Source organism: Phaseolus vulgaris, chromosome 10, assembly GCF_051622355.1.
Source record: "Phaseolus vulgaris cultivar YP4 chromosome 10, ASM5162235v1, whole genome shotgun sequence".
In the NCBI taxonomy this organism is placed as follows: domain Eukaryota; kingdom Viridiplantae; phylum Streptophyta; class Magnoliopsida; order Fabales; family Fabaceae; genus Phaseolus; species Phaseolus vulgaris.
This window is the reverse complement of record NC_143507.1, coordinates 39372704-39398961: the sequence shown is the minus strand read 5'-3', so window position 1 is coordinate 39398961 and position 26258 is coordinate 39372704. Positions and strand designations below refer to the sequence as shown.

The window sequence follows — 26258 nt, the reverse complement described above, 5'->3', positions numbered from 1 at the left end:
TAGGGTCAGTTTTAGAATAATAAGAGCATTTAAAAGAATCTCTTAGATTTAAAATTTGCACATTTTTTCGAAAACCAAATATATTCCCAATAAAACACATTTAGTACTAAATTTAAATTTATTTCATGAGTAAATACTTGGTAATAATAATTTTGTTTTAGTTTACTTTGAACTTTGATAGTTATATTTTAAGTTTACTTACTTTTAGGTTAATTGTTATATTCTTTTCATACAAATAACACAAAATATGTATAATTTGGAACGATTCTCAGAAAAGGCAGCAAAATGCTAAAACCCTAAACCCCAAATTGAGCTCAGGTCCTCACTCTTCGTCTTCAATGGCAACATGTTTTCTGAAAACCACACCCAACTTGTTCCACAAACACCAAAATTATCTCGCATTCTTCGCCAATAGCACAAGTACAAGAACCAGTGTCCCCGTTTCGCAGAAGAGGAGATCGCGTTCGTTCCCTGTAGTGTCGATGTCAGCCACGCCCGTTCAAACTTCTCTCGTAAAGTCTGCACCTTCGTCCCAAAACACGGGTATTCCAATAATGGTAATTCACTAAGAGGAGTTCATTTTGCAATTTGCATTGCTTTATTAAATTACTGATTCTCCAGTTTAAAACAAACGGGCACTGAATAATTATTGTTGCATGCAAGTTCTTACGAATCTGAGTCATAACTATTAGTATTTAGTATTCCTGACATGCTTATTTGTTTTACTTTCCTTGTTTAGAAATGCCATCTCTTAACTTATATATGCACTTAAAAAAATGAATTGAGACTCTCCCAGCTAAAATACCCTTAATTTTGGTACTATCAATCTCATCTACTATGGGAGAAGCTCATTTTACTTTAACTTTTTTATCTTTTGTAATTGACTGCGGAGATAAGTTTATCCGAAGAGGGGTTAGTTGCAAAACACAGTGCAATTAGCTTACTTGCATTTAACTAAATTTTGTTTAGGTTAATGCGTGTACTGGAAAAATGGGAAAGGCCGTGATTAATGCTGCGGAAGCTGCTGGGCTGCTTGTTGTTCCTGAGTCATTTGGCCGTGAAGAGGAGTCTGGAAAGACTTTTGAGATAGGTGGAAAGGATTTTCTTGTGCATGGTCCTTCTAACAGGGAGAGTGTTCTTTCATCTGCCCTTGAAAAATATCCAAATTTGATTGTTGTGGACTACACAGTACCAAATGCGGTTAATGGTATGTAATGTATCTCGAAGCATATTTATAATTGGACTGAAATGGAGGGAGGAGTGAGTATAAAATTGATGTGGATTGTTTATGGGAGAGAAAAAGAATGGAAAGAATTTATAAAATGGTGTGGTATACCCTTCTATGATTTCTCTCTTATTTTCATTTGTCTCTTTATCTCTCTTCTCTACACCTTTAACTTCCACTTTATTTTTCATCTACCTTTTTTCTCTCGCTCCTACTAATAATCAAATCATTGTTTTTTTGTTTTAAATTTATTTATAATGTAAACTATCTGTAAGATACCGTCTTTAGTGAGCTGAATCATGTCTTGTGATTCATGTAACTGACTTCTTTGGGTGAAACAAGGCATTGCTGTTGTTTTATGACGTAAATTATGAAATCTTACTATCATGAAAGAAAACCTGATGTTTCAAATTCTTATATCTTTCATGTTTTTCTTCTGATTTATCTTAAAATGAAACTTTTTTGGGTGCACAAATCTACAATTGACAGTACAAAATATATGTACACTGGCTTCTCATTGACCATTGTACTTTATGTATCTAAATTCCAGACACGTGGCCTGATTCTATGATCTGTGAGTTGGAGTGTTTTATGAAGATTTTAATAGTATTGGAGCTATTTTTGAATTCATTCTCATATGCAGGCAATGCTGAGCTATACTGTAAGGTTGGGGTGCCCTTCGTGATGGGAACCACTGGTGGAGATAGGGACTTGTTGCATAAGACTGTTGAAGACTCAAAGAATTATGCTGTGATATCCCCGCAAATGGGAAAGCAGGTATATATATGATAAGGAGAGAAATTTGATCAAACTTCCATGTCTTTAACAGCCTTGTATTTTGTTACCCTTATGTTGCTATATTTTTTCTCTTTAGGTTGTTGCTTTTCTTGCAGCTATGGAAATTATGGCAGAGCAATTTCCTGGAGCTTTCTCGGGGTATTCGTTACAGGTAACTCTTGCATTGACATTTGGGGCTTGGGAAAGGTTTGATGCGGAACACTTAGTTATCATAGTACACCATGTTTGAATTGTCTCTTTTCAGCCTAACGTGGAAATACAAAATATTATTTTGTGTTTTGTGGGGGGAGGGGGCACTTATCCTTTTCCTCCACGTGTCTCTTTCTATTCTGTTTTGAGTAAAATTAAAGCTCACTAAAAGAGGTTCAAATAGTCATATTGTACAAATAAATCGACAATAGTTTTAAAATGTTTGAAACTTGAAATGACTGCTGCAACTAAATTAGGTGCTTAAACTGCTACTTGGTAGGACTGGTAATGCTTGTTCTAGAGAGTACTGTGCTGCTGTCGGCAATTGGAAAGTGAGTTACGGTGATGCTGAAGTTGCTATCATATGTATTGCCAATACAAAAGTATTAGAACATATTTATCTCTGAACAAAAGATAGTATTTCACATTCTAGGTGCTACTTGTTTTTGACAGGGATTTCTTAAGGCATCTTGTTTTATGTTTAATAAAAAATGTTTGGATTAGTGATTCTTAAGTAAAAATGTCATTGAGTTTCGTAAACCTTTTAATTCTAATGATGCTTCTCTTTTAATTAATCTTTCTATTTGATGTAATATTAAAATCTGATGCAATCGTCAAAGATTGTAGGTGCTGGAGTCCCATCAAGCAAGCAAAGTTGATGCATCTGGAACTGCGAAGGCTGTAATTTCTTGCTTCAACAAACTGGGAGTGTCTTTTGATATGGATCAGGTGTGTTAGATGGAATTGCATGGTTGGTTCGTCCCTGTATAGTCTTGTATACTCTTTACCGTATCCTTTCTTGCTGAACTGCGTGTGCATCTGTGTGGTTTTGAATTTATTAGATGAACATTTATCTTGGTATTTTACCGGTATAGTTCACTGTGAATTTTTTCTAGTTGTCAGATTGTCTTTTTCTGTGAACTCGCAGTTAAGGTTAGAGTAACATGCATAACTTCATATTGCCAACAAGTTGCCAATTGTGGTCTTCATATTAAAAGAACTATAAATTCTTATTGAATTTTTTTTTCTTTCCTTTCGTGAATTTCTCTAGATAAAATTGATCAGGGATCGCACGCAACAACTTGAAATGGTTGGAGTCCCAGAAGAGCATTTGTCTGGTCATGCATTTCATATGTATCATTTGACATCACCGGATGACACGTAAGGATTGATATTTTCATTTTCTTTTATCATGTTTTGATACATTTGTACTTGTCCCTAACTACTTATCCTTCTTATATTATGTTCCTTTAAAAAATTGTTGCAGGGTTTCTTTTGAATTTCAACATAATGTTTGTGGTAGATCAATATATGCAGAAGGCACTGTTGATGCTGTATTGTTTCTTGCTAAGAAGGTGCTTATACTTCCTTATGATTTAACCATCTTTTGTGACTATCCATTGAAAGGAGCAAAAATATAACAGAAGAACAAAATGATAAAGTTGCTGCAGAGTATTATTTCATTCACTGGAAATAATTACAATGAAGGAAAAGGGGTCACGACTCTGAGCCACGACCTACAGCAACTGCAAACAGAATTTTAGAACAAGACAAGAAGGACCGAGAGAGAGAGAGAGAGAGAAAATCTGAGTTGTAGAAGAGTGCACATTCCATTCCCTTTTTCTCCCCACCTCCACTTTGCTTAAATCATGCCCTCTTCACGTGGTCACATCACTTATTCCCTCTCTTCTATCTATTGCTTTGCCTTTGCAATTGAGTCCCTTGCATCCATCTCAACCTATGATTGCGGATGCCCTTCATTAGTTAAAACAATTGGTTAAAACAATTGTAACCACTAGCGATTGTTCTCCTTCTTCAACATTCCTGAGATATAGTAGTACGACTGCACCTTGCCTACCAAAGAATGTCATACCACAAGACTATGGACTAGTTTGGAAAACTTCTCCATAAGAATTTCTGGGTGAGAAAATAAAAAGGAAAAATGAAATTTTCTTCTTAATGTGTTAAAAGTAGTTGTACAAGTAAAAATAAGATTTAAGAAAAAAATTAAAAGCAAGTAACTTATATAATTAACATATGCTGCATTTGTTTTGGACGTTGCTTTAACCATTCACTGTATACACAATCCTTTATTGTTACTTCATGTATGCAGATTGAAGCAAAGGATGAGAAGAGATTGTATAATATGATTGATGTTTTGGGAGAGGGTAATTTGCGATAAATTTTCACTGGAATCTGCACCAGGATGTCAACAACTGTAGAACTTACAATAAACGAGATTTGGCATTCTGTTTTTTGGGACCAAGCAATTTTCATCTTTTGCTGGGTTCGTTTTGGTTAAGCTTAAGAAAGGTTAGTGTATGTATTATTTATGAATCGATTAGAGCTATGTAAGCACTGTCTTATGGGATCAATTTCATCATTTTTGTTTCCTTTTATAATTTCTTTTCTTAAACTTGTCGCTTGCAATGGTTATTTCTTCATAATTTTTTTTCCAGCTTCAATCATGCCAACATGGTAAAAACATATCACAACAATACAACTTAAGCAGCAGTAAGGAAGAACGAATGGAAGAGAAGCATAGAATTAGGGATTTCTTTTTGCCAAAATCAAATTAAAACTAAAAAATTACATTTTAGAAAAAAAAATAAAAATTAAAGCAGCTTGGGACAGTTGAAACGGGTTGTTCGAGAAAAATTACAAATTTAGCTTTGTTTCACAATTTTCTTTTAATGAAAAAAGAACATGGAAATTGTTACTTGGTTATGTGATACAAATGGATTGTAGACATGTCATTTTTCTATCTTTAGTGTCAAAAATATTATTTCTTATTTTTTAAAAAAATTTAAAAGAAAATAAACACAGTCCTAATAATAAGGCCATCAAAGAAGAAAATATTATAAATTTAAGGCTTTCCTCAATCATTCAACGACATTTACAAACAGTAGGTGATGTGTGATCCCGTAATATAATATAACATAATCAACTAAACTAAGATTAAATTGGTATACATATCTTTTAAGCATAATCTTAAGTTTGATATTTGTAGACAGAAAAAAAGTGACTAAAGAAAAATCTCACCCAAATACATAAGTTTTAGTAAAAGTTAATTGTATCAAATAAATTCTCTGTTTAAATATGTAAATTAAAATAACCTATTTCGTTTGAATTTTGTAAAATACCTATTTTCATAATACAATTAAAAAGTGGAAATTTATAACAACTTTTTATTTAAATTAATGATAGAATGAATTTCTTCAGATAGTAAGTTATTTCCTTAATTGATTGTAATTTAATCAAATTATCTTTTAATAAATTTGGATATTTGAATGTAAATAAATCATATTTTACTAAAGAAAAAAGGGAATACGAAACTGGGAAAGAAATGTTGAATAATAATAATCATACATTACATATTTTCGAGTTTAGAGACTAACAGACGAGTTTCTCTCTAAAATTAATTGGTAAAATCTATCTCATATTTTTCCAAATTTTTATTTTATTCTTATACATTAATTCATTTGATTTTTTTTATTTATTTATCCAAACACGTCTTATTTTACGATAATTCTTTTCTAAAATAAAACTGAAATCCAATCAAGATAAAATGAAAATAATAAAAAATTATAATATTACATTTTTTATTAATAAATTAAATAAATTATGCAATCCAACATCTGCAAGTTTTTTTATAATAAATTAAAATTAAAATTAAAATTTAGATACAATAATAAATAAAAAATCTGGAAGTACATTTATAATAAATAAAAAGATGAAATAATAATAATTCAAGTAAGATTTAAATTATTATAAAAGTAAAGTAAAAAAACAAAAAAAAATATAATATAATAAAAAGTATATAACATATAATCATATATGTATGTTGTATTTTTCCTTTAAAGCTCATTATATTATATAATCAATAAATTAAAATACTATTTTAATTTAATAATTATTATATAAAATTTTAAAAAAAAATTATAATAAGTAACAATAAATAAGAAAATTAAGTAACAATAAATAAAAAGACAATCTAATTGATAAAACATGTTAATTAATAAATAAGAAAAAAGACAATCTAATTGACAAAACATGTTAATTGATAAAACATTTCAAGAAACAAACAATAAAAATTAAATAATATAATTTTCTTATTTTAAATCATAATAAAAATTAAATAATATAATTTTCTTATTTTAAATCATAAAAATTAAATAATATAATTGAATGTTGAACAATATTGAATTATAATGTCAATAATTTTAAATCATCATTATAATATATATGAAAGATAGAAATTAAATAATATAATTGAATGTTGAATAATATTGAATTATAATGTCAATAATTTTGAATCATCATTATAATATATGAAAAATATGAAAGATAAGAAATTAATTTTGTAAGAAAAAAAAAGAAAGTAAAAATATTATTTTGTTTAAGAAAAAAAATTCCTTTGTGAAGATTATAATCATCCATTATTATTCAAATTATAAAAATAAACTAAGTCTCCCAGGAAAGTTTTATTTCAATCTTAAAAAAGATATATTACTATATACATTTATTTATAAAAAGTTATATTTTAACATCACCAATAATTTGACAACTAATATATTAATATTTTAATAATATCTTTTATTTTAACTTAAGTACTAATATGTATTATTATATTATTAAAGTGATTTATAAAGTGGATTGTTTTAAAGGTGTTAAAGTATACTTTTGTTATTTATATTGTAACATCAATGTTTTTTTATCATTCAGATTATAATCTCTAAAATTAATTCAATCCAAATGAACACCGGGTAGTTACAAAGACATGTTAAAAGTTAACAATAGCCACAACACGAGGAATTGCTAAAAAAGTATACAAACCAAAATCAAGAAAAGGTGAGAATACCTCCTCAACTCAGATACCATTAGAAAGTTCACACCAGTACAGTTAATGCACAACCAATTATACAGAGGTTGACAACCCTATCTTAAAATCTAAACTAGATCCCTAATACTCTTACATTTACAAACTTCTTTAAAGTTGTCATCCATTTCTGTCAATTCTAATAAAATACAGAGTTTATGTCCTAAGAAACTGACAAGCAAAGAATTAGTCCTGGTCTATAGATGGATTTAGGTTGTAAAACTCAGCTGATCCATCCTCTGAAAACTGTTAGCACCAAGCTGTAATTTTGGACTTGTAATATGCCAAAGTTACATAATAAGCCAGTGCAATTACTGGTTTCACCCAGCAGCAACAGCATCAGCTCTAGGATTTGTATCCAGTAGTTGATGCAGCTTTGCACCAGAATTTGGTTTGTTCTCACAGAAATCACTCTCATTCTCTGCACTTCTATCATTAGAACTGGAATTATTAACTCTTGATAGCAAATTTTCAGTACTTACAGGTGTAGACCTCTTGCTGTCAATGCTGTCCAAAATTATCTCTTCCCTTTGTCCCAGTTGAGTATTTCTCAGTTTTTCCTGAGTCAAAATTAATGAAGTACTCAATATTACAGAATACCTATGAAATGTCACAACAGTATAAAAGGAATATTGCAATACCCTCAATGCAGAATTTTCCATCCTCATCTGCTCAGAACCTTCAGTCAATTGAGTTATTTCTGACTTCAGTGACACATTTTCAGCAGTTAACATCTCAACTTTTCGTGCCAATTCTTCAGTCTCGGCCTAAAAATAGGAAATAGGAGCATTAGTCATTAACTTTTCTCTTGTCAGATCAACCCTTTTCCTATTTAGTTTTTCAATTTTAATTTTTGAGGGCTACATGCACAGAAGTGAATAAGCATGTGATAGTAAAGAAACCAAACAATTTATGTCTTATACCTGCTTCCTCAGCCTGGACCTTCTAGCAGATTCACGGTTAGATTGTTTCCTCCTCTCCCGTTTCAGCTCACGCTCATTCTAAGTAATTCAAGAATTCAAAACATACACACAGGAGATCATTTACCATCAGTAAAAGATTGCGGGTGCAGCATAATTATTCTAATGTGTTTCACAAGCATTTCTGTGTACTAAACATCATCTGAAACATTAGGAACCATTATCTGACCATACCTGTAACCAAGCTTCAGGAGGCACAGCTGCACAAGGTTGTGGGGCACTCGTGGGATTTTCCTTAGAATGAACAGTCAAAGGTTTCCTAAGCTCCAGTGCTGTGGTCATACCTGAAGAAATTACAGGACCAACTAACTTTCCTGCAACACTAGCTGGTGTAGCAGACATAACCATTTTCGAAGATGTAGTCTCTTTGGAAACTGGCCCATCTTGTGTCTCAGTTTTCCCTTCTCCATCTGCTTGGACAGTGCGATAAAATATAACCATCACAACTTAACTCCTCAAATTAATAGCTTTAGATGGTAAAAAAAATCACACTCTGGATGCAAGTAAGCCATTTTCTTGACAATTTCTTACAAAGGACACCAAAAGCTAGACTGAAATTAGACTCAAAACCAGGTAAATGCCCTCCAAGTATCAACTTATCAACACCCTAGTACCATACTCAATGATCTAGTTGATATCAAAAGTATAATTGTGATCCAAGACAACTCTATCCTTCATCAAGATGCAACAGTGAATACGACTATTAGAGTCATACCAGTGGTTGATGTTTCCTCTCGGCTTCTTTTCATTTTTGTTTGATTAGCCTGAGCATAAAACAGAATTTTTCAATTTGTCGTATCATTTTAAATGAAACACTGTTAGTGCACAAGGACAACAAAAACATATTAATAGTGAGAAAGTTCTCACCCCTGCAGTGTTGCCATCACTTCCATCGCTAGAACCCTCAGTATCCACACTGTTCATATCATCATAAAAGTATTCAGTTACTCATATCAACTTACTAGTATAACTCCTGGACCAAAAATTTTTTATGCGGGAGAATAGGGAAATAGAGTTCATTCTGCTAATAATCATATAGAAAGAATTTGGATACACAAACCTCTGCGACAGCCTGTTTTCAGCTCCAAGCTCCGCACTCTCAGCATTGCAATTGCCTATTGACATTGCAAGCCCATCAAACCCTTTCAATTTTTTCATTAACCCTTGATCAGTATTTCCAGATAATTTTGTTGGTGAATCTACACTTGAAGGAGTCCCAGCCTGCATCATTTTACCATGTTAAACTCATCATAATTGATAGTATTCAGGGAATCAAGCATAAGAACAGGAACTAAGAAGACAGTTAAGAGAAAAATCAAAACTTACAGCAGGTGGGGATGGAACTCCTTGACCGTGTGAATGTGGCCCCTACATTTTACCAATATAATTCATGAGTGCATACAAATTTTCCAACCACGAAGGTTTATTACGTTAGGAAGATCAAAGAATATAGAGGTTAACAGGTAAAGTGCACCCACATATGAATAACATGAAAATACAAAACGATATTCCTAACCCTTAAAGTCCAGATTTATAAATAAAAGTACACTTATAATCAACTAATCCATGGACTGAAAATTAATAAATATAAATTGTTACAACTACACACATACAGAGTACACTTACAATAGCAACTGCAGGGTGAGTATAAACCCCTCCAGGAGAATAAAATGCTGCATATGGTGGCCCATAAGGTGGCATCATAGGCTGGAAGAAACAATAAGTTAGCAAATTATTCATCCCTTCCATCTAGAACATAAAACAGGAACATCCAAAAAAAGCACAGAAATGGTAATGGTAAAGCAAAATAAATGTTTCTTGGGGCACTACCTGTGGTGGACCCCACATGTATGGGTGTGGAGCATGACCAGAAGCCACAGCCGAGTTGAAGTATGGAGGAATGTTGACTCTCGGCCCATAATACTAATACACGGCAAAAATGGTCAGCAATTCACAAGTGGGAACAAAATAATAGGTTTCATCAGATCATTAGTTTAAGAATAACTAAAAATAGAAATACATGGACTAAAAGTGTTGATTGATCAAGTGAGAATACTGTTTACAATATTACAATCTTTTATTGGGATAATTCTTAAACTACTAAATTTTTTAGAACAGTTATTTTATTTAAATTAAAGTGATTTAGCTAAAACAATAACTTTGACACGAAGAGTTATGCAATTAAGGTGCAAAGGAAATGATGGCAAGAGGTAGGTAACCTGCATGGCAGCCCAATCAGGATAGACATGAAAGTTAGGCTGGTTTGTCTGATTGGTCTGTTCCTGTCAACAAGGTTAGAAATAAGTATTTAGGAAGAAGCTTTATAAAATGTGTCCTAACACATGGTACATAAACTGTTCTCGACTTACAGTTGTAGCTGGTGAAGAAGGACTTCCAGTTTTAACAGATTTCCCTTCCTCACTGTTTCCCATGAGGCAATCACCAAAAGAAAAGCACCAAACAAATATGTCCCAACAAGTTATTCAGCTGCATTCAAAGAAGCTATGTTGCTGTCAATAAGAAAATGTTGCAAGAAGGACTAAAATATAATAAACCAGGATTATAACATAATCTTTTACTCTTAAGCCTCAGGGAATGAATCACAGCATTACAGCAAAGGTGTGAAAAGGTTCTATCTAGCAACAGTACAATAACAGTGAAAATTTTGGTTTACAAAGTTAATGACTTAGTTAACATTCAGACAACATATACTACAGAATTAACCACTGCTGTTTGACATTATGCCGGTGGAAACATTATGCAGATAGCATCAAACAAATATTGCACTTTTCTTACAAAAAAATACCACAGACAAAATGAATACTCAGTCAATGACAGAATGGTAGAGGGTCAACTATGTCTTTTTGCTACCCCACAATGGATAGAAAGCGATGAACACAAACTACCAATGCATTACATAACAAATCAAACCCAAAAGGACAATCAGAGAACGAAATGACAAAAAAGCCCTCCAAATCAAAAATCCTTTTCCACTCTCATGGCGAGAGAGCATTATTGAGACTCTGGAATTTGCCACTAGAACCTCCATACTTTACAATTTACAGGCTTAACCCCTGATCCAAAATACCACCTTCTCTTCTTCCCTTATTATTTCTTCCAGCTACTTAATAGAGGAAAACTAAATTCACAGAAAAAAATTTCAAAACAAGAATCAAAACATATAAAGCACCAAATTCAGATATTTTAACTCAAACAACACAAGATCCAGGGCACTCAAAACTCTAATCCCTTTGCTCCATTAACTAAAACATATATTTACAAAATATATCAACAAAAATCACGCTATGCTTCAGTTTCGGTTGTTTCTATAAATTTGTACCACCGTTTTTCCCTAATCATAAAACTTCAAACTTACATGAACCCAAAAAACAAAATCAATTCTTTCTGAGCTAGAATCACAGCACCGAAACTCCACGTAGCTGAAAGATTAAGACACCGAACTCGTCGTTTCAAAGGAGAAAATTCGGAAACGAAAATCCCACAATGAAAAAGCGAAAAAGGAACAACAATTGGTTCTGGTGGGTTGGAAGAATCCTGAAATTAAGGTTTGGAGAAACAATTCCGGTGGTTCTCTCTCTACTTTCTCTCTCTTAAAAAACGAGGGAAAGAGCTTGCTTGGGTTTCAGAGAGAGAAGGAAGGGGTGGTGAAAAAGAAGGAGAGGAGAGAGAAGGGGCAATTTCCACGTCACCATACACGTGTCGTACACAGAAGCATGCGTATGCCTACGCCGTATATACGGTGGGTTGGGCGAGTGTGGTGGTTGTTGAGGTGGCCATTAATTTATTCCAGCGTCATCGCCATCGTACACGTGGTCACCGCTTGTGGGGTCCACACCAGTTTATCCGTCATGTGGGGCTTACGTGGTCTTTTGGATATAAACACTTTTTTCATTAATTAATTAATCAGAAGATATTTAGTACCGCTAAAAATAATAAATTTAATAAGTGGTTGCAATTATCTTTCTCTGAATAAATATTATTAAAATGAATGCTGATGTAATTCTACTGTTAATAAATAAGATAATGTTTGCACTTAAAATCTATATCCTATACATTTTTTTTTTATATATTTGAAGTGTTTCTTAATTCATTCTTTTGAACATATGTTTTACCATTTGCCAAAATATATTTTTATAACTCTTTCTTCTTATTTAACTATTGTTTTGCAGTTTAAAATCTTGAATACATATTAAGACATACAAGAATGTGAATTAAAAAAAAAATTATTAGAAAATATTTTACCATTAAACACACCTTTTAAATCTATAGCTTTTATATTGATTGAATATTTTTTACCATGATATCGTTACATGTTATTTGTTTTCAATATTTAGTTAGTTTGTATTTTTACAAATTTTAATCAATATAAAAAAATATATTAAAGAATAAGATTCTAAAACCTAACAAAATTTGCATAGATTTAAGTGAAACAATATTTAGCGTTTATTTAGGTTTCAAGTTTTTTAATAAATAAATATATAGGTGGAAAGAGAATTTTTAACATCAGTATCTAATTAAGCCTTTTGGTAAAAAAAATCATTATAAAAAATAATTATAGATATTTTAAGTTCAAATCCAAAAACAATGTTACATAAAATGGTTTTGGAGTGGAAAAAATACTTGCAAATATTTATACCTTTTATATTTGTAGTATTTTTTTTCAGTAAAGATTTTATTTTTTATAATATGTATAATAACTCTGACATTTAAAAACTATATTAGGCTTTTAAGATAAATATTTAATTATGATTGAAAACTGCAAAAAAAAAGAGTAAAGTATTCAAAATTAAAAGAATTCAAAAAATAAATATTTTAAAACTATCTTAAATACTCAAGAATCAATTAAAATTGAATTTTTGATGAATTTGTTATTTCATTCGTTTCTTAGTTGAAGTTTTATATTAATTTTTTTAAGCAGACCAAATTAAATTATTTATACATTAAATTATAATATTATATATTTAAAGTTAGTTAACAACCAAAAAATATATTTATTAATATTTTTTTTATATTAATTGTATTATATCTATAATTTTGAGAACATGTTAACAAAAATGTAAATATGTATATAGTTTTTAATGTTAAGATTAGTAATTTATTTATCAAATTGAAAAAATATGAAGTAATTATAAAAAAAAAACTTACTCTGTTTTTATTTTACAATTTAAAAAAGTTAATAATTTAATAATTATAAAATTAAAAAATCAAATCCAAATTGAATTATAAATTATTATTTAATTAAATTAAATTTTATATTAAATTAAAATAAAACTAAATTGAATAATTAGTTTTTATATTTGATTTGATTTTTTTTTTAAATGAAACTAATTCGTCTAAAATAAAGTATATGAAATGCAAAATATAATTAAACAAAATTTAATGAATCCTTCTGTTAATCTTTTACTCTCCCAAAAATTCTAACTAATTTTTTATTTAATGTGAATAACTGACTCAAATGACATAATATGACTCATTTGTTCATTGAGATTGTGTTTGCTGTAGTTTTATCTTCCTTTTTTTTTTGTCATATAGAAAATTAAAGTATTCTATCTGAATAGTTTGAAAAGTAAAGTTTTGGAATCAATTTATTCAAACAAAACATTTAAGTAGTCTAAATTTTTACCATTTTACAAATTTTAAATTAGTCAGCTAAGTTCAACCCTAAATATTTATTAGGTTGTGTGGTTACCACGTTATTTTTAAAATATATATTAGTAACTCCAATAATCAATGTAAATAATAATTTAAAATACATCCTTATCACATCACTATATAAACAATTTAATCTAAAATTAAATGTTATTTGGAAAAAGTTAAATATTAAAAGTAATTATTTGGAATGAGTAAAAAGGTTAATTAAAAAAAAAAATTGTTAACACCCTCTGCATCATGAAACATTTGACGCTGTCAACGTGGCAAAAAATGATGACGTAGCTATTACAAAGTGGATTTTAAGCCCCCCTCACGCCGAGACTGCCAACTCGTGCGTGGGACTATATATTTTGGGTGGTCCAATAGCGGCCCGATAGCGGGTGGCCGGATAAGCCCAACAAATACTCGCTAGGATAGGCTCGAAAGGGCTCTGATACCATATTAAGAAAGAGTGGACTATATATTATGGGTGGTCCGATAGCGGCCCGATAGCGGGTGGCACGATAGGTCCAACACAAACACTCGCTAGGATAGGCTCGAAATGGCTTTGATACCATATTACAGAGTGGACTTTAAGCCTAACTCAGCCCCATAAAACCGGTTCATAGGGTTGAGGTTTGCACCCACTTATATACAATGAAAGGCTCTAATCTCTAGTCAATGTGAGATCTCCAACAGTGGCGAGGACAGTTTTGTAACAATAATGTTTTCATAAATACGTCAGAGACTACTTCTTTGAACTCTTGTCCACCACCATCGAGGACTCCGGTGACGCTCCTCTCATATCCTGGCTTCGTCGCCTCCTCGACGAGTTCCTCTATTACGAGGTCAAGTTGAAAGGTGTCGTTCTCATGGGTCGCAACCCCTTCCATATTGCCAAGCTGCCACTCGACAAGCTCCTTTCGGAGCTCCTCGACTGCGTCGTCAAATCACTTGACGTCTGTAACGTCGTCGCTCTCGACCTCGATGCCGTTAAGAACCTCCAGCGCCTCGTCGAGATCGTCATTGTCGCGCTCGACGTGACGGCGCACCGGAAACAACTCCGCCGTTAACCGTAAGGACCGCATGCGGTCGTTGTCGTGGACGATGGCGCGAAACTGCTCGGCATTGAAACAGATCCACACAACTCTCAGAACTTTGCCATCTGATGATTCGACTATTAGAAGCGTTGGTGTAAGGCCTACCGTGAGATCGAAGACAAAACTCTGAATATGAATCGATTAGATGACTTAACCGGTATATAAAAAATATATATAAAAAAATATATATTACTGATTTTTAGTAACCAGTATAAAATAGTTTCCGTGACGTTAAATATATTTTACTATGATAAGGTGTTAATATATGATGACTCAATTAAAAAACAAGTGTTACTAGTATTTTATCTGCTGTAAAGAAGCAAAGAAGGTAATAAGAGAAAGTGGAGTGGCAGGCACATTTTGCTTTGGGATGTGGAGAGCACTGAATGTCTGATGCATGCAGCTGCAGCTTTCATTTCATCTTTCACCTTCCATTTCCCATCTCACATCTCTCTCCCTCCTACTTCAATCATTTTTAGTCTATATTTTAAATATTTTTATTATACATTTTAGATTTAAAGTAAATAATTTAAATGTTAATTTGATAGTGTCATTTTTTAAATATTTCTTTTGGCCATTTTTTTATTTTGAATTGACTGGTTTTCATAATTTCTAATGCAACATATTTTTATTATAAACAGTAAGCTATTTGGTTGAATAGGTATTGTTGAGGTAAAAAATTAAGCTTTATAGTTGAGTTGTCCATTTTGCAAAAAAAAAAAAAAAAAAGTAAGGATTTTAATACTTATGAAATTAACTTTTTTTTTTAAATTCACTTAACAATCAATAATAATATTATTTTATTAATTTTTATATAAATTTAATTATAAATTTACTTTATTATATATATTTTTTATTAAAACCATATCATCAACAATTATATAAAACTCTTAGAATGTCAACATATTTTTTTAATAAAGGTGGAAGGAAGATGCACTAGAAAACATGATGTTCAATATCCAAGCTAGTAAAAGAATAACAAAATAAAGAGTATAATTTAAAATATAAAAGTGGATATGAATTTTATAAATCCTATTTTTATTTAGGATGTTTCTTTTAAAAGGGATTAAAGGTTAAAATTTTATTGTTACGTTAAGTATGTAAATTAAAATTTTGATTATTTAATGATATATTCCTCGATTTTACCATCTTTCTAAATTATTTTTTTTCTAACTTTTATCTTTATTTTTCTTTAATTTCTTGAAGCCAATTCTCTTCATTTTCTTGATCATGTAATGTCAATAATAGGATAGCAATATACTGTCAATAAAAATTCTAATCAGGATAGTAATGTGATTATCAATTCTAATTAATCAAAATTTTAATAAAAAGTAAGTTTTTTTCATTGTTCGCATCTAAGTTTTCTTTCTTTCTCGGTTGAGGGTGGAAGTTTTGTAATCTCGAATAGAATTGAATATATGAATAGAGATTAATATAGGAATATATGTTAAAATAAGTTAGTCATAATATGTTTAGTCTGTATAACAAGTTAAGACTTTTCAAGATTTTTTAAGTTCTTGAAACAAATCCTTTAAAAACATATTAATTAAAGTTTGGGGATTGATAATTTTATTTTATTTTAGATTTTGTTAGAGTTTATATGAATTTGGATCTTGAGTTGATATTTAATGTTTTAGAATGAGATGAGAAAGTGAAAAGTTATTTAGAGTTTGAGGGTTTGGAGTAGTCACTTTTGATTAAGTGTCGTTCTTGATGCGAGTTGGTTTTGTTTGATGTTGTAAAGTGTTAGAGTAAATATTTTAGTTAAAGTAATTATAAATTGAATTAATATAATGGAATATTACATGTTGAATTGTTTATGATATTTCTTTTAATGGAATGTTGAGTTAATGACCAAATTTTAATGATCTTGTGAGGTAAATATGATTTTTATTGTACTTATAATTTATGTTTGAGGATTTGAAACATTTTACTGTGATTTATGTGTAATTAGTGAGGTGAGATTTTTTTTAAAAAAAATGAGTGTATTGAAAACCAATTTAAATTTAACTTATTAGGATTACTAGACTTAATAATATGAAGATAAGGTGGTAATGTTTCATTTCTTCTATTTTTTTTTTCTTTTCTCCTCACTTCATTCTTGTCCTTTCTTTCCTCCATTCTTATCTTAAAAGAGAGATTAAAATCCTTTTTCTTAAGCAAGCATCATTTTTCCTATTTTAGCTTTAAATTCTCCCTCTTCTAAGATATATACTTGCACATGGTTTGAGGTTTTTAAGATGCATTTTTTTTGTTAATATAGGTTTATATTTTGAGTTTATTGTTGATTAGATTTTGATTACTGAGGTAATCAAAGAATTCTCATAGCGTTTTGTTTCATCATCTCCTTAAATGTTCTAGAAAATGTTTTTACTAAATTTTAAGTTAGATTATAATTAAATGAGTAAATTTAGGTTGTAGAAAGCGTGCAAGCTTGTGTTATTTGGTTACTAATTTATGGGTCATTGAACAATTGAAATTAAAAAAATAGTAATGGTATATGAAGTTATATACAAATGCCTAAATTTTTTTGTACATGGTATATTTTTTTTGAGATACAAATGTTGTTAACTAAATGGTATAATAGATAAATAATGATACTTCATAATTGATTTTGGTTTACCTTGGTTTTCTATATGATTTCATTTGAATATGATTTTTGGATACTATTATAGCATTTAATTAACCATATTGAATTACAATGTAAGATTCACTCAGCAGAATAAATTTCATTAAATGCAAAAAGCTATTAAGAAAGAATTAGAATGTTCAAAAGTTGCATTACTTAAGTTTAAATTGAATGATTAATATTTATATAAATAATATTTCAAACATATAATACCAATTGTTGATTAATTTTATTAATGAAATCAATGATATACTTTGAGTGAAAGGTGGATTGTAAAGGAGGTAATCTATCCTTGCATGAGTATAATGTCTATTGAGTTATGAATTGTATGGATTAAATATGTTGAAAATTTTATCGATGATCTAAATCACATAAAAGATGCTATCAAGTGGTGAAAAACTTATGAAATTTTTCGTCACCTATTTTGGGTGAAGAGAAATTAGATAAGTGTGCATGAAATTCCAGTGTAAGTCAGTTGAAAATCAATTCAATGTTTAATTATAAAATTATATTATAGGTGTTGGTTCAAATTCAGTACAACTTTTCCAAGTCCAACTATACTATCAAGTGTTTTATTTATTTTTTTGATATCTTTGGCACACAAGTACGTGTGTGATAAACCTATTAAATGAATTAAAATACTAAACCACATGATGATATATGTTTCAAATTTTGTTTATATTTTGAAAAATTCTATATTCCATATTATATACGTATACTTGAAACATTGACACGTTTTTGTAAAAATGCATACGTATAGATATTAAAGTATGTAGTTATCTATATGTATATGTATGAATTCAAAGTAAATATTTAATTTATCTGCATTTAAATTATTTTCTTTTATTTTAGTCATGATAATGAAGTTGTTGTAAATAATATGTAAACTTTCTAACATTTGTCCAAAATAAATAAACTCCCCAATAGACATTTTTATTATGCATAATAAAACAATAAATACGTACAGTTATATATGGTGAAAATAAAAGTTTTAAAGTTAAAATATGGACTCTCTTTCTACTATTGCTCGTCATGGGATTTATTTAATCTATCTTGTTATTTTCTCCTCTCTTAAACATTATCATCATAATTAAAAAATAATCATACATACAAGGGTGAGATTGAAAAAAGGATAATTCATAAAAATTATTTTTATTAACACATCAAACACCTTCAATTCCTGCAAAAGGCATACAAAAGCATTGAAATTGAAATAGTTATAAGTATATAACTTTCGAAATACTATATTGAGATCAAACATTTGAGACTAAACACTTATCATAATTTCACAAAATAACCAGTTTATCAAATTGTTCCATGATTTAATCTATTACGCATCTACAAATGTCGGACTTATCTCCTTACATTCATTGAGCCCTAGTGGATCTTTACCTCTGAATAGATATCAATAACATTCATCAACTTCTCACCATTGATATCTTCACCTATATGAGTCAGATTATTAGTAAAGTTTGAATATCTCATTACCAACCATTTCTAACTCAATACTTATATAATACTAAAGGTTAGGTTAATCTCTTAATAATCACCTCTCATATAACCACAACATCCATTCAATTATATAACTTCCAAAATTTGATCTATCAACACCTCACAAGATATCTTTTAGTGAACAACCCCAAAAATAACACTACAGGAAAATCATTAAATAGAAACTAATTTTAGAGACAAAAACTAATTAGTCAATATATTGACAAAATTAGACACTATTTTAGAGACTAAAAAATTATTAGAAAGTAGTTTCTAAATTTATAAACTAGTTTCTCAATGTATAAATCCTAACTCCACTTATACCTACATTAAAATTTAAAATATTTTCTCTTACTTTGGTTTTTCTTGTAGCTTAAGAAAATATAAATTAAAGAGGATGAGGGGTTAAGGAACATCCGAAAATTTGTTTATGACTTCAATGATGATCCTACATCAAAACAAGGTTTTATAAAAGATTTTACATAGACTTTAACTAGTTTGGAAATTGAATTTTAAAAGAGAAAATAACTTAAAAACAAAGAGAATAAAATATTGAAGAAGAACAAAAGGGAGGAAGAGAAGAATGAGTTGATTAATTCCCTTTGTGGAAAAAAAAATAATGACGAGAATTTCTATTTACACCTCCGTAAAATACTAAGATCACTCATATTTCTTTGCTTTTGAATTTTCTGACTAATTTTCAATCCAACATAGCAATTCAAAAAAGCTATTATCATAAATACTCAAATTTCCACTCTCCAACCTATCTTAGACATAACATCAAATACATATTTTAATTTCATAATTTAAATAAATCATAGTTTAGATATAAATTAAATTTAATTGTCATTATTTAAATTACTTCAAGTATTTATATTAAAACACCAAGTTCTTATCAAATTAGCTTATACATAAGTTAAAAATGAATGTTTAAAGAAAATTTACAAATCAATTAACAGATTTTTTTTTCTAAAAAATATTTATTTATGGAAAAATTAATTATTTAAAAGCTAAATGCTAATGTGTAAAATATGTTCACCCAATGCTTGTATACATTTGAGTTTTTAACATGAACTCTTAGAATAAACATCCTGTTAATGTATAGTACTTTTAAGCTTAGAAAACAATATTCCAGTTATGTTATATTTATTCTAGCTTTGTTAATTACACTTTCTTCTTTCATTATTCTTTCATCCAAACTTTGAAATGGGTATTTCTTCAATATGTTTAAATAAAACATTAATATCATAGACTCACATTCATAACAACAATTTTGATTTCTCGTGAATGAATTATTATTGATGTAAGATCTATAAAATTGTTTAAAATAGAAGTGGTATTATTAAGATGAATAAATATTTCATTATTTTAGTATAAAACTTATAAATAGGAAAAAGTTAATTATTCAAACTTCATTTCAGAAAAATCATAATTTTTTTAAAAAAAACTCTTTTCTCTTTACTTTCTTTAACTTTTCTATAAATTTTTGAAACATTTGTTCATCTTTTTGAAGATTGGAGTCTGTCTTAGGAATCCTGATGAATAATAGAACAAGTTTATCCAATCATAATCTTCCTCAGAGTAAGTTTCTCTTCATCCCTTTTTTCTTGAATAAGTTTTGAGAAGTTTTCTATGCTTGGGGGATCCTTTGCATGTGGTGTTCATATGGCCATGAAGTCTATGTTAGTCTAGGATTATATGAGTATATTCATATAATTGATCATAACTTTTTGTGTACAAATTTATCCCTACATATGAGTTTTGTAGAGTTGGAACTTGGTTTTGTGTTGATCAAGCTAAACAAGTAAGGAATCTAGTTTATTTTTTAATAGTACCTTAAGGTAGACGATCTGAATGTGAAGGGAACTTGATCACATTGTTTTGAAAATTATGCAAGAATTAATTTGTGTCTTGATTGAATTGTGATTGAAATGAAACTCTATCTTCCTTTGAATGTTTTAAAATGTTGAGTCCATGTATCGTTTTATGTTAGAATATTGTATATGTGATAAATTTGGTTAAAGTTGAGATTGTTCTGATGTAGCTACTTTGACCACGATTTAAATACTTGGTTGGGATAAATGTTAATGTTTGAATTAAAATTATATCATTAGAGTGTATGGATGATATGTAATTGAAATGTGTGTATATGATTTTTTGTTTTAAAATTCTAACTTACTTTGTTTATTGGTCTTCGAATATTATTTATGTATATATGTATTTTGATTTCCTAATAAAGAGAAAAAAATTATTTTGGAGATAAGTATTATGAATGAATTTATTTTGAAGATAAATATAAATATATATAAATTTGAGTATAATAAATATTATGAATGAATGTTAGATGATATAAATATAAGAAAGGAATGTTACAATTATATAAACAACAATCGTACTTATAATTTTTTTTTAAACATAATCACTAAATTTCTTTTATGAGACTTTGATGTTTATTTTTTGATAGGAAGAGTGGGAGACATTTTCTCATCCTTTGTTGCAATTTTTTTCATTCATTACGGATGTAATAATATCTCATAAATTTCTATTTAGCATATGATATACGCAAACAAAATACACCTCAACGGTTTAAAACTATGTGTATATTTAATCAATATAATTTCGGAATTTTTTCATAAACACTATTACTACCTTATATTGAAAATGGTCAAAGAGATGGAATAATGATGAAGCTTTGATTTGGTAAAGGAGTAGCAGAGTTAAACACGTATTGGAATAAGACAGAAAAGGATTTAAAATTAAATTTAGAAAAACTAATTTGAGGAAATTTAAAAATAAAAAGTAAAATTGTTAAATAATGAATATATAGGTGGGTCCCTCATAGGTGATGTCGGTGAATGTGGTCCAGTGGAAAAGAGAGTGGTGACGTGTGTCTAAGTGCGGTGTGAATGAATGATTGATACGATAGAGGGTGTTTGTTGCGTACCCAACTCAACGCGTTTTTTCTTCATAAACCTTCTTTTCACACCAAATCTGCTTCTACCCCACCTATATCAATATGTCAAAATCATTTTAACCCTTTTTCTCAAATCTTTATATGTTAATTTCTAAGCATTTATTTGCATCAGGGAGTGTACTGATCACTTTTAAATAAATAATGTGAAATTATATTGAATATATCAAAATAAAAAATAACAATTTTTTTTACATGATTAAAACATTTTATAATATATAATAAGTGTAAATATTATTTTATAAACTATTTTTATAAGATTAAATTAAATTAAAATTTATTTTCTAATAAATACTGAATAACCTATATGAAATTTTAAACTTATCTACGGTAATAAAAAAATACAGAGTAGTTTTGGTATTCATATGTTTGTGGTGAAGAAGGTGAAAATGAAAATATAAACATGTTTTTTTAGTTCAGAATAAATAATGATAACTGGATTATATTAAAGCTTTTTACAACACTTTAATATGACGATAACAAGATATAGATAATTTTCTTAGCTGTAGAAGATTTTAATTTTTTTTAATGAAACCAGTAACATCCAGTTTTTATTTATTTTAGAGAGTGATTTTAAAAATAATTAAAATTAAAATTTTAAAGTATATTTAATATATAAATTAGAACTTTAATTATTCCGTAATTTTTTTTATAAATCTTGTTATGGTCTTCAAGTTATAATGCACCAAAATTTAATACAATTTTTCTTTTATCTCAAGTCTCGATTTCTTTTTTTAGTGAAGTTGCATTTATAGAATTTGTTACTGCCTGCATGTAAGATTTATTAGTTTAGGCATTCAGTGATTATTTTGGCTTTTGAATCATACTTTTGAGGAATAAACTAAGACTTTTTTTTAAAACTCTGCATAGCTATTTTGGTCATTTTCTAGAAACGCAAAGGTTTTGGGTAGAGAAAGCTAGATTGTTATTTAAGAATGTATGTTATATGCTTTATAAATTGGTTTTGAGCATTTTGAGTTTTTGAAAAATTATATTTATAATTGTTTTGAATTAGGTGAAGTAGAAATTAGAAAGGTGAAATTTTGATTTGCAATCATTTTAAATATGATAAGTATGAAGGTGAGATTTAGATTTTTATTAAAGGCAAATGGTTTGTTTAACAATGTGTTTGGATATAGGGGTGTACTTTTCACGCAGATGGATGTGAGGGTGCACCTTCCTATTTGTGTTAGCTCATGTTTAAGGATATATATTTTTTTTCATAGCTAAAAACCTTCTTTATTCATTCATGGAGAGATTCATTATTTTTCAAAAAATATCATCGACCAAAGTGTGTGTTGAATGCATTGACTAATAAGTTAATATCATAAATACATCAATAAATACACTCATTCATGCTCAAGTTAGACATTTTCAAGATTTGTCACCGTACCTAATCGCTAATCGGTTATGCATAAAATAGATATTTAATTTGTATGGTTGATGTTGAATTGAAAACTTATGTATGCATGAAATTTAAGAACACTTAACATATTCAAATTAAAATGTTTTAAAAATAATTTTGATTAAGTTGAACGATGAAAACTTATATGAAATTAATATTATTAATGAGGTTTGAGATACTCAATTTGAGTTATATATGCTTTTGAATTTGATTAAGTTAGCGTTGAAAATTTATATGAAATTGATGTTATTAATGACATTTGAGATAGTCAAAATTGAAATTAATGTATATATGATTTGTGACATGTCAAAATAGTTAGGTGTGCAAAGTTGAGGTGTTGAGTGATTTTAGAGTTTTACGTATGTATATTTATTTTTTGTATAGTTCATTTAACAATGTTCGCTTTGATTCATGCAACTACTATGGCCACAACTGCCATTTTCATGATAGCAAGGTGCTCCCCTTTATTTAAATACCCACCTACGCCTTTGAGTGTTATTACTTTTGCAAGAGCTTCAATATCATTCCTTGCGGCAACCAACGAAGAGAAGAGAAAAACACATAGGATATGTGATTTTACTTAGGGGCCCTTTTAATATATGCATTTTTTTTAGTGAATTGATCACTCACTCCTAGTAAATGCTAATGTCATTGCCATGCATAGCTACTAACCTTCTTTATTCATGCATGGAGAGATTCCTTATTTTTCAGAAAATCTCACTGACCAAGTGTGTGTTGAATGCATTGACTACTAGGTTAATATCATAAATACATCAATAAATATACTCATTCACGCTCAAGTTAGATATTTTCAAGATTTGTTACAGTGCTTAATCGATTATGCATGAAATATATATTTAATTTGTATGGTTGATGTTGAATTGAAAACTTATGTATGCAACCTTAAACCCTAAATCCTAAACACTTAACATATTGAAATTAAAATGTTTTAAAAATAATTTTGATTAAGTTGAACGATAAAAACTTATATGAAATTTATATTATTAATGAGGTTTGAGATACTCAATTTGAGTTATATATGTTTTTAAATTTGATTAAGTCGAACGTTGAAAAATTATATGAAATTGATATTATTAATGAGATTTGAGATAGTGACTTTGAGTTATATATGTTTTTGCATGAAATCTAGTTATTGAAATTAGTGTATATATGATTTGTGACTTGTCAAAGCAGTTAGGTGTGCAAAGTTGAGGTGTCAAGTGATTTTAGAGTTTTACATAGGTATAATATTTTTTGTATAGTTCGTTTAACGATGTCCGCTTTGATTCATGCAACTACTATGACCACAAATGTCATTTTCATGATAGCGAGGTGCTCCCCTTTATTTGAATACTCACCTACGACTTTGATTGTTATTACTTCTGTCGGAGCTACAACGTCATTCCTTGCGACAACCAACAAAGAGAAGAGAAAAACACGTAGGAATATCGAGGTTTCACTCACTGAAATCATTTCAGTAACACAAGAAAAGTAATTATGAAAAATTGCTCAACAAATAAGATATGGAAAAAATGTGTACCAATTTATTAAATTTTGCTTAATAGATTTCTAAAATATAACTAAATATATGAACTCAATTGAAGTAGTGTGTATTGAGTATTGAAACCATTTATGAAAGGAATATCCAAGTTTCACTAACTTTTAAATTAATTTGATGAAGTTGGTAATTTAGTTCTTACATGAATATTAATTATGTACATGCATGAAACTACCTTACTAATTGTAAACTATCCTGTAAGGGCTTATTATGTGTCGTCATGAAGTTGTTAGGTTAACTTCCTAGGGGTCATTATTGGAGTTGATTGTGCTATTGATAGACTTATTTGTAACTTGTTATTGGTTGTGTAATTATAAATAATGACAAAATAATTTTGATATCTATTTTAACACATCTAAGTTTTAAATTTCTAATATGATTTTTATTAGTTAATCTTTATATTTTATAGATGTTATAACTAAAATAATCATGTATTTGATCCATCACCATATGTGAATACAAATAGTATATATTTGCACGGGTAATAATAAAATGCTCAATTTTATAATATTATGATATTTTGAAAAATATTGGATACATTTATTTTGAATAATTCTTATTCATCGTCCATCTATTACTAATTTTTTGGACAAAAATATTTTCGTCTAGCAAAAATAGATTTGAGAATAGGTCAAAAAATTTTACTCCATTTTCACTTGAACAAAAATGGATCCAAAAGTAAGGTAAATTTTTCTTGTTAACTAAATTTCACCCAAACTCAAAAAGCAAATTTGTATTTTTATAAAACATGTAGATTACCTTACTCAAATATATATATATATATATATATATATATATATATATATATTCAAGATTTCTAAAGAAGATTCATTCAAATTCCATTTCAAACAACCAACATTTATTATTGTTTGAACTTCAAATAATTCATAACACAATTCAATCACATTCAATAATTTCTTCAACGTCATGGTCATCATACAAATTACCAAATTCTCAAAATCTACTATCTCTATACTTTCACAATCAATCTCAATCAAACCATTATAATTCACTCAACAACAAACCTTGCAAGAGCATTTTGAAACTTGTGACTACATCATCTTCACATCTAGATATTCTAATATAGGATTCTATTGAAGTTAAAAACTAACTTCCCTTACTTGATTAAAGATAACAAAAATATTCTAACATGAACCATAAAGTCCTTATCAATGATAAAAACATACCATTAGAACTCTGAACTAATAGAGACTAATTCTGAAATCTCAAGTACCATATGTAAAGAGCATCAATCTAGGTAAACACGAAAACTAAAAACTGACTCAAAAGAAAAATGAGAAGAATTAAACTTACTATGATAAAAAATTTGATTGAACAATTTTACTCAACTCACCACTAGAAGTCCAAAAGTAACCTCCAA

At 28.9% G+C, this 26258-nt stretch overlaps 2 protein-coding genes across 6 annotated transcripts; one reads left to right on the top strand and one right to left on the bottom strand.

Moving 5' to 3' along the window:
• The first annotated feature begins 215 nt into the window (after positions 1 to 215).
• LOC137819109 (4-hydroxy-tetrahydrodipicolinate reductase 2, chloroplastic) lies at positions 216 to 4628 on the top strand. 2 transcript variants are annotated; one of them, XM_068622854.1, is made up of 8 exons: positions 216 to 557; positions 970 to 1207; positions 1869 to 2002; positions 2100 to 2174; positions 2840 to 2941; positions 3264 to 3373; positions 3480 to 3567; positions 4326 to 4628. In XM_068622854.1, exons 1-8 carry the CDS (start codon positions 339 to 341, stop codon positions 4392 to 4394), a joined length of 1035 nt encoding a protein of 344 aa, XP_068478955.1. In that variant the 5' UTR covers positions 216 to 338; the 3' UTR covers positions 4395 to 4628. The 2 variants fall into 2 exon arrangements, 1 of the variants encoding a protein (XP_068478955.1); XR_016516412.1 differs by having other exon boundaries at positions 253 to 557; positions 2833 to 2941.
• Positions 4629 to 7053: 2425 nt separating this feature from the next.
• LOC137819108 (common plant regulatory factor 1) lies at positions 7054 to 11798 on the bottom strand. 4 transcript variants are annotated; one of them, XM_068622852.1, is made up of 13 exons: positions 11448 to 11798; positions 10441 to 10558; positions 10291 to 10347; positions 9902 to 9994; positions 9698 to 9778; positions 9398 to 9439; positions 9132 to 9292; positions 8939 to 8987; positions 8787 to 8835; positions 8246 to 8481; positions 8015 to 8092; positions 7733 to 7858; positions 7054 to 7651 (listed from the first exon to the last, which is right to left on the bottom strand). In XM_068622852.1, the coding sequence occupies exons 2-13, from the start codon at positions 10501 to 10503 to the stop codon at positions 7412 to 7414; spliced, it is 1275 nt and encodes a 424-aa protein (XP_068478953.1). In that variant the 5' UTR covers positions 10504 to 10558; positions 11448 to 11798; the 3' UTR covers positions 7054 to 7411. The 4 variants fall into 4 exon arrangements, with proteins under 4 accessions (XP_068478953.1, XP_068478951.1, XP_068478952.1 ...); XM_068622850.1 differs by having other exon boundaries at positions 10291 to 10353; positions 11448 to 11797; XM_068622851.1 differs by having other exon boundaries at positions 10291 to 10353; positions 10441 to 10573; positions 11448 to 11716.
• Positions 11799 to 26258: the final 14460 nt, after the last annotated feature.

Coding starts and splice junctions, on each gene's coding strand:
- LOC137819109 (XM_068622854.1), top strand. CDS start 339: ATGGCAACATGTTTTCTGAAAACCACACCCAACTTGTTCCACAAACAC. Junction 558..969: donor ACACGGGTATTCCAATAATG/GTAATTCACTAA, acceptor AATTTTGTTTAG/GTTAATGCGTGTACTGGAAA. Junction 2,175..2,839: donor TCTCGGGGTATTCGTTACAG/GTAACTCTTGCA, acceptor CAAAGATTGTAG/GTGCTGGAGTCCCATCAAGC.
- LOC137819108 (XM_068622850.1), bottom strand. CDS start 10,503: ATGGGAAACAGTGAGGAAGGGAAATCTGTTAAAACTGGAAGTCCTTCT. Junction 9,440..9,697: donor CTCACCCTGCAGTTGCTATT/GTAAGTGTACTC, acceptor GGTAAAATGTAG/GGGCCACATTCACACGGTCA. Junction 8,093..8,245: donor CTCCTGAAGCTTGGTTACAG/GTATGGTCAGAT, acceptor TGAATTACTTAG/AATGAGCGTGAGCTGAAACG.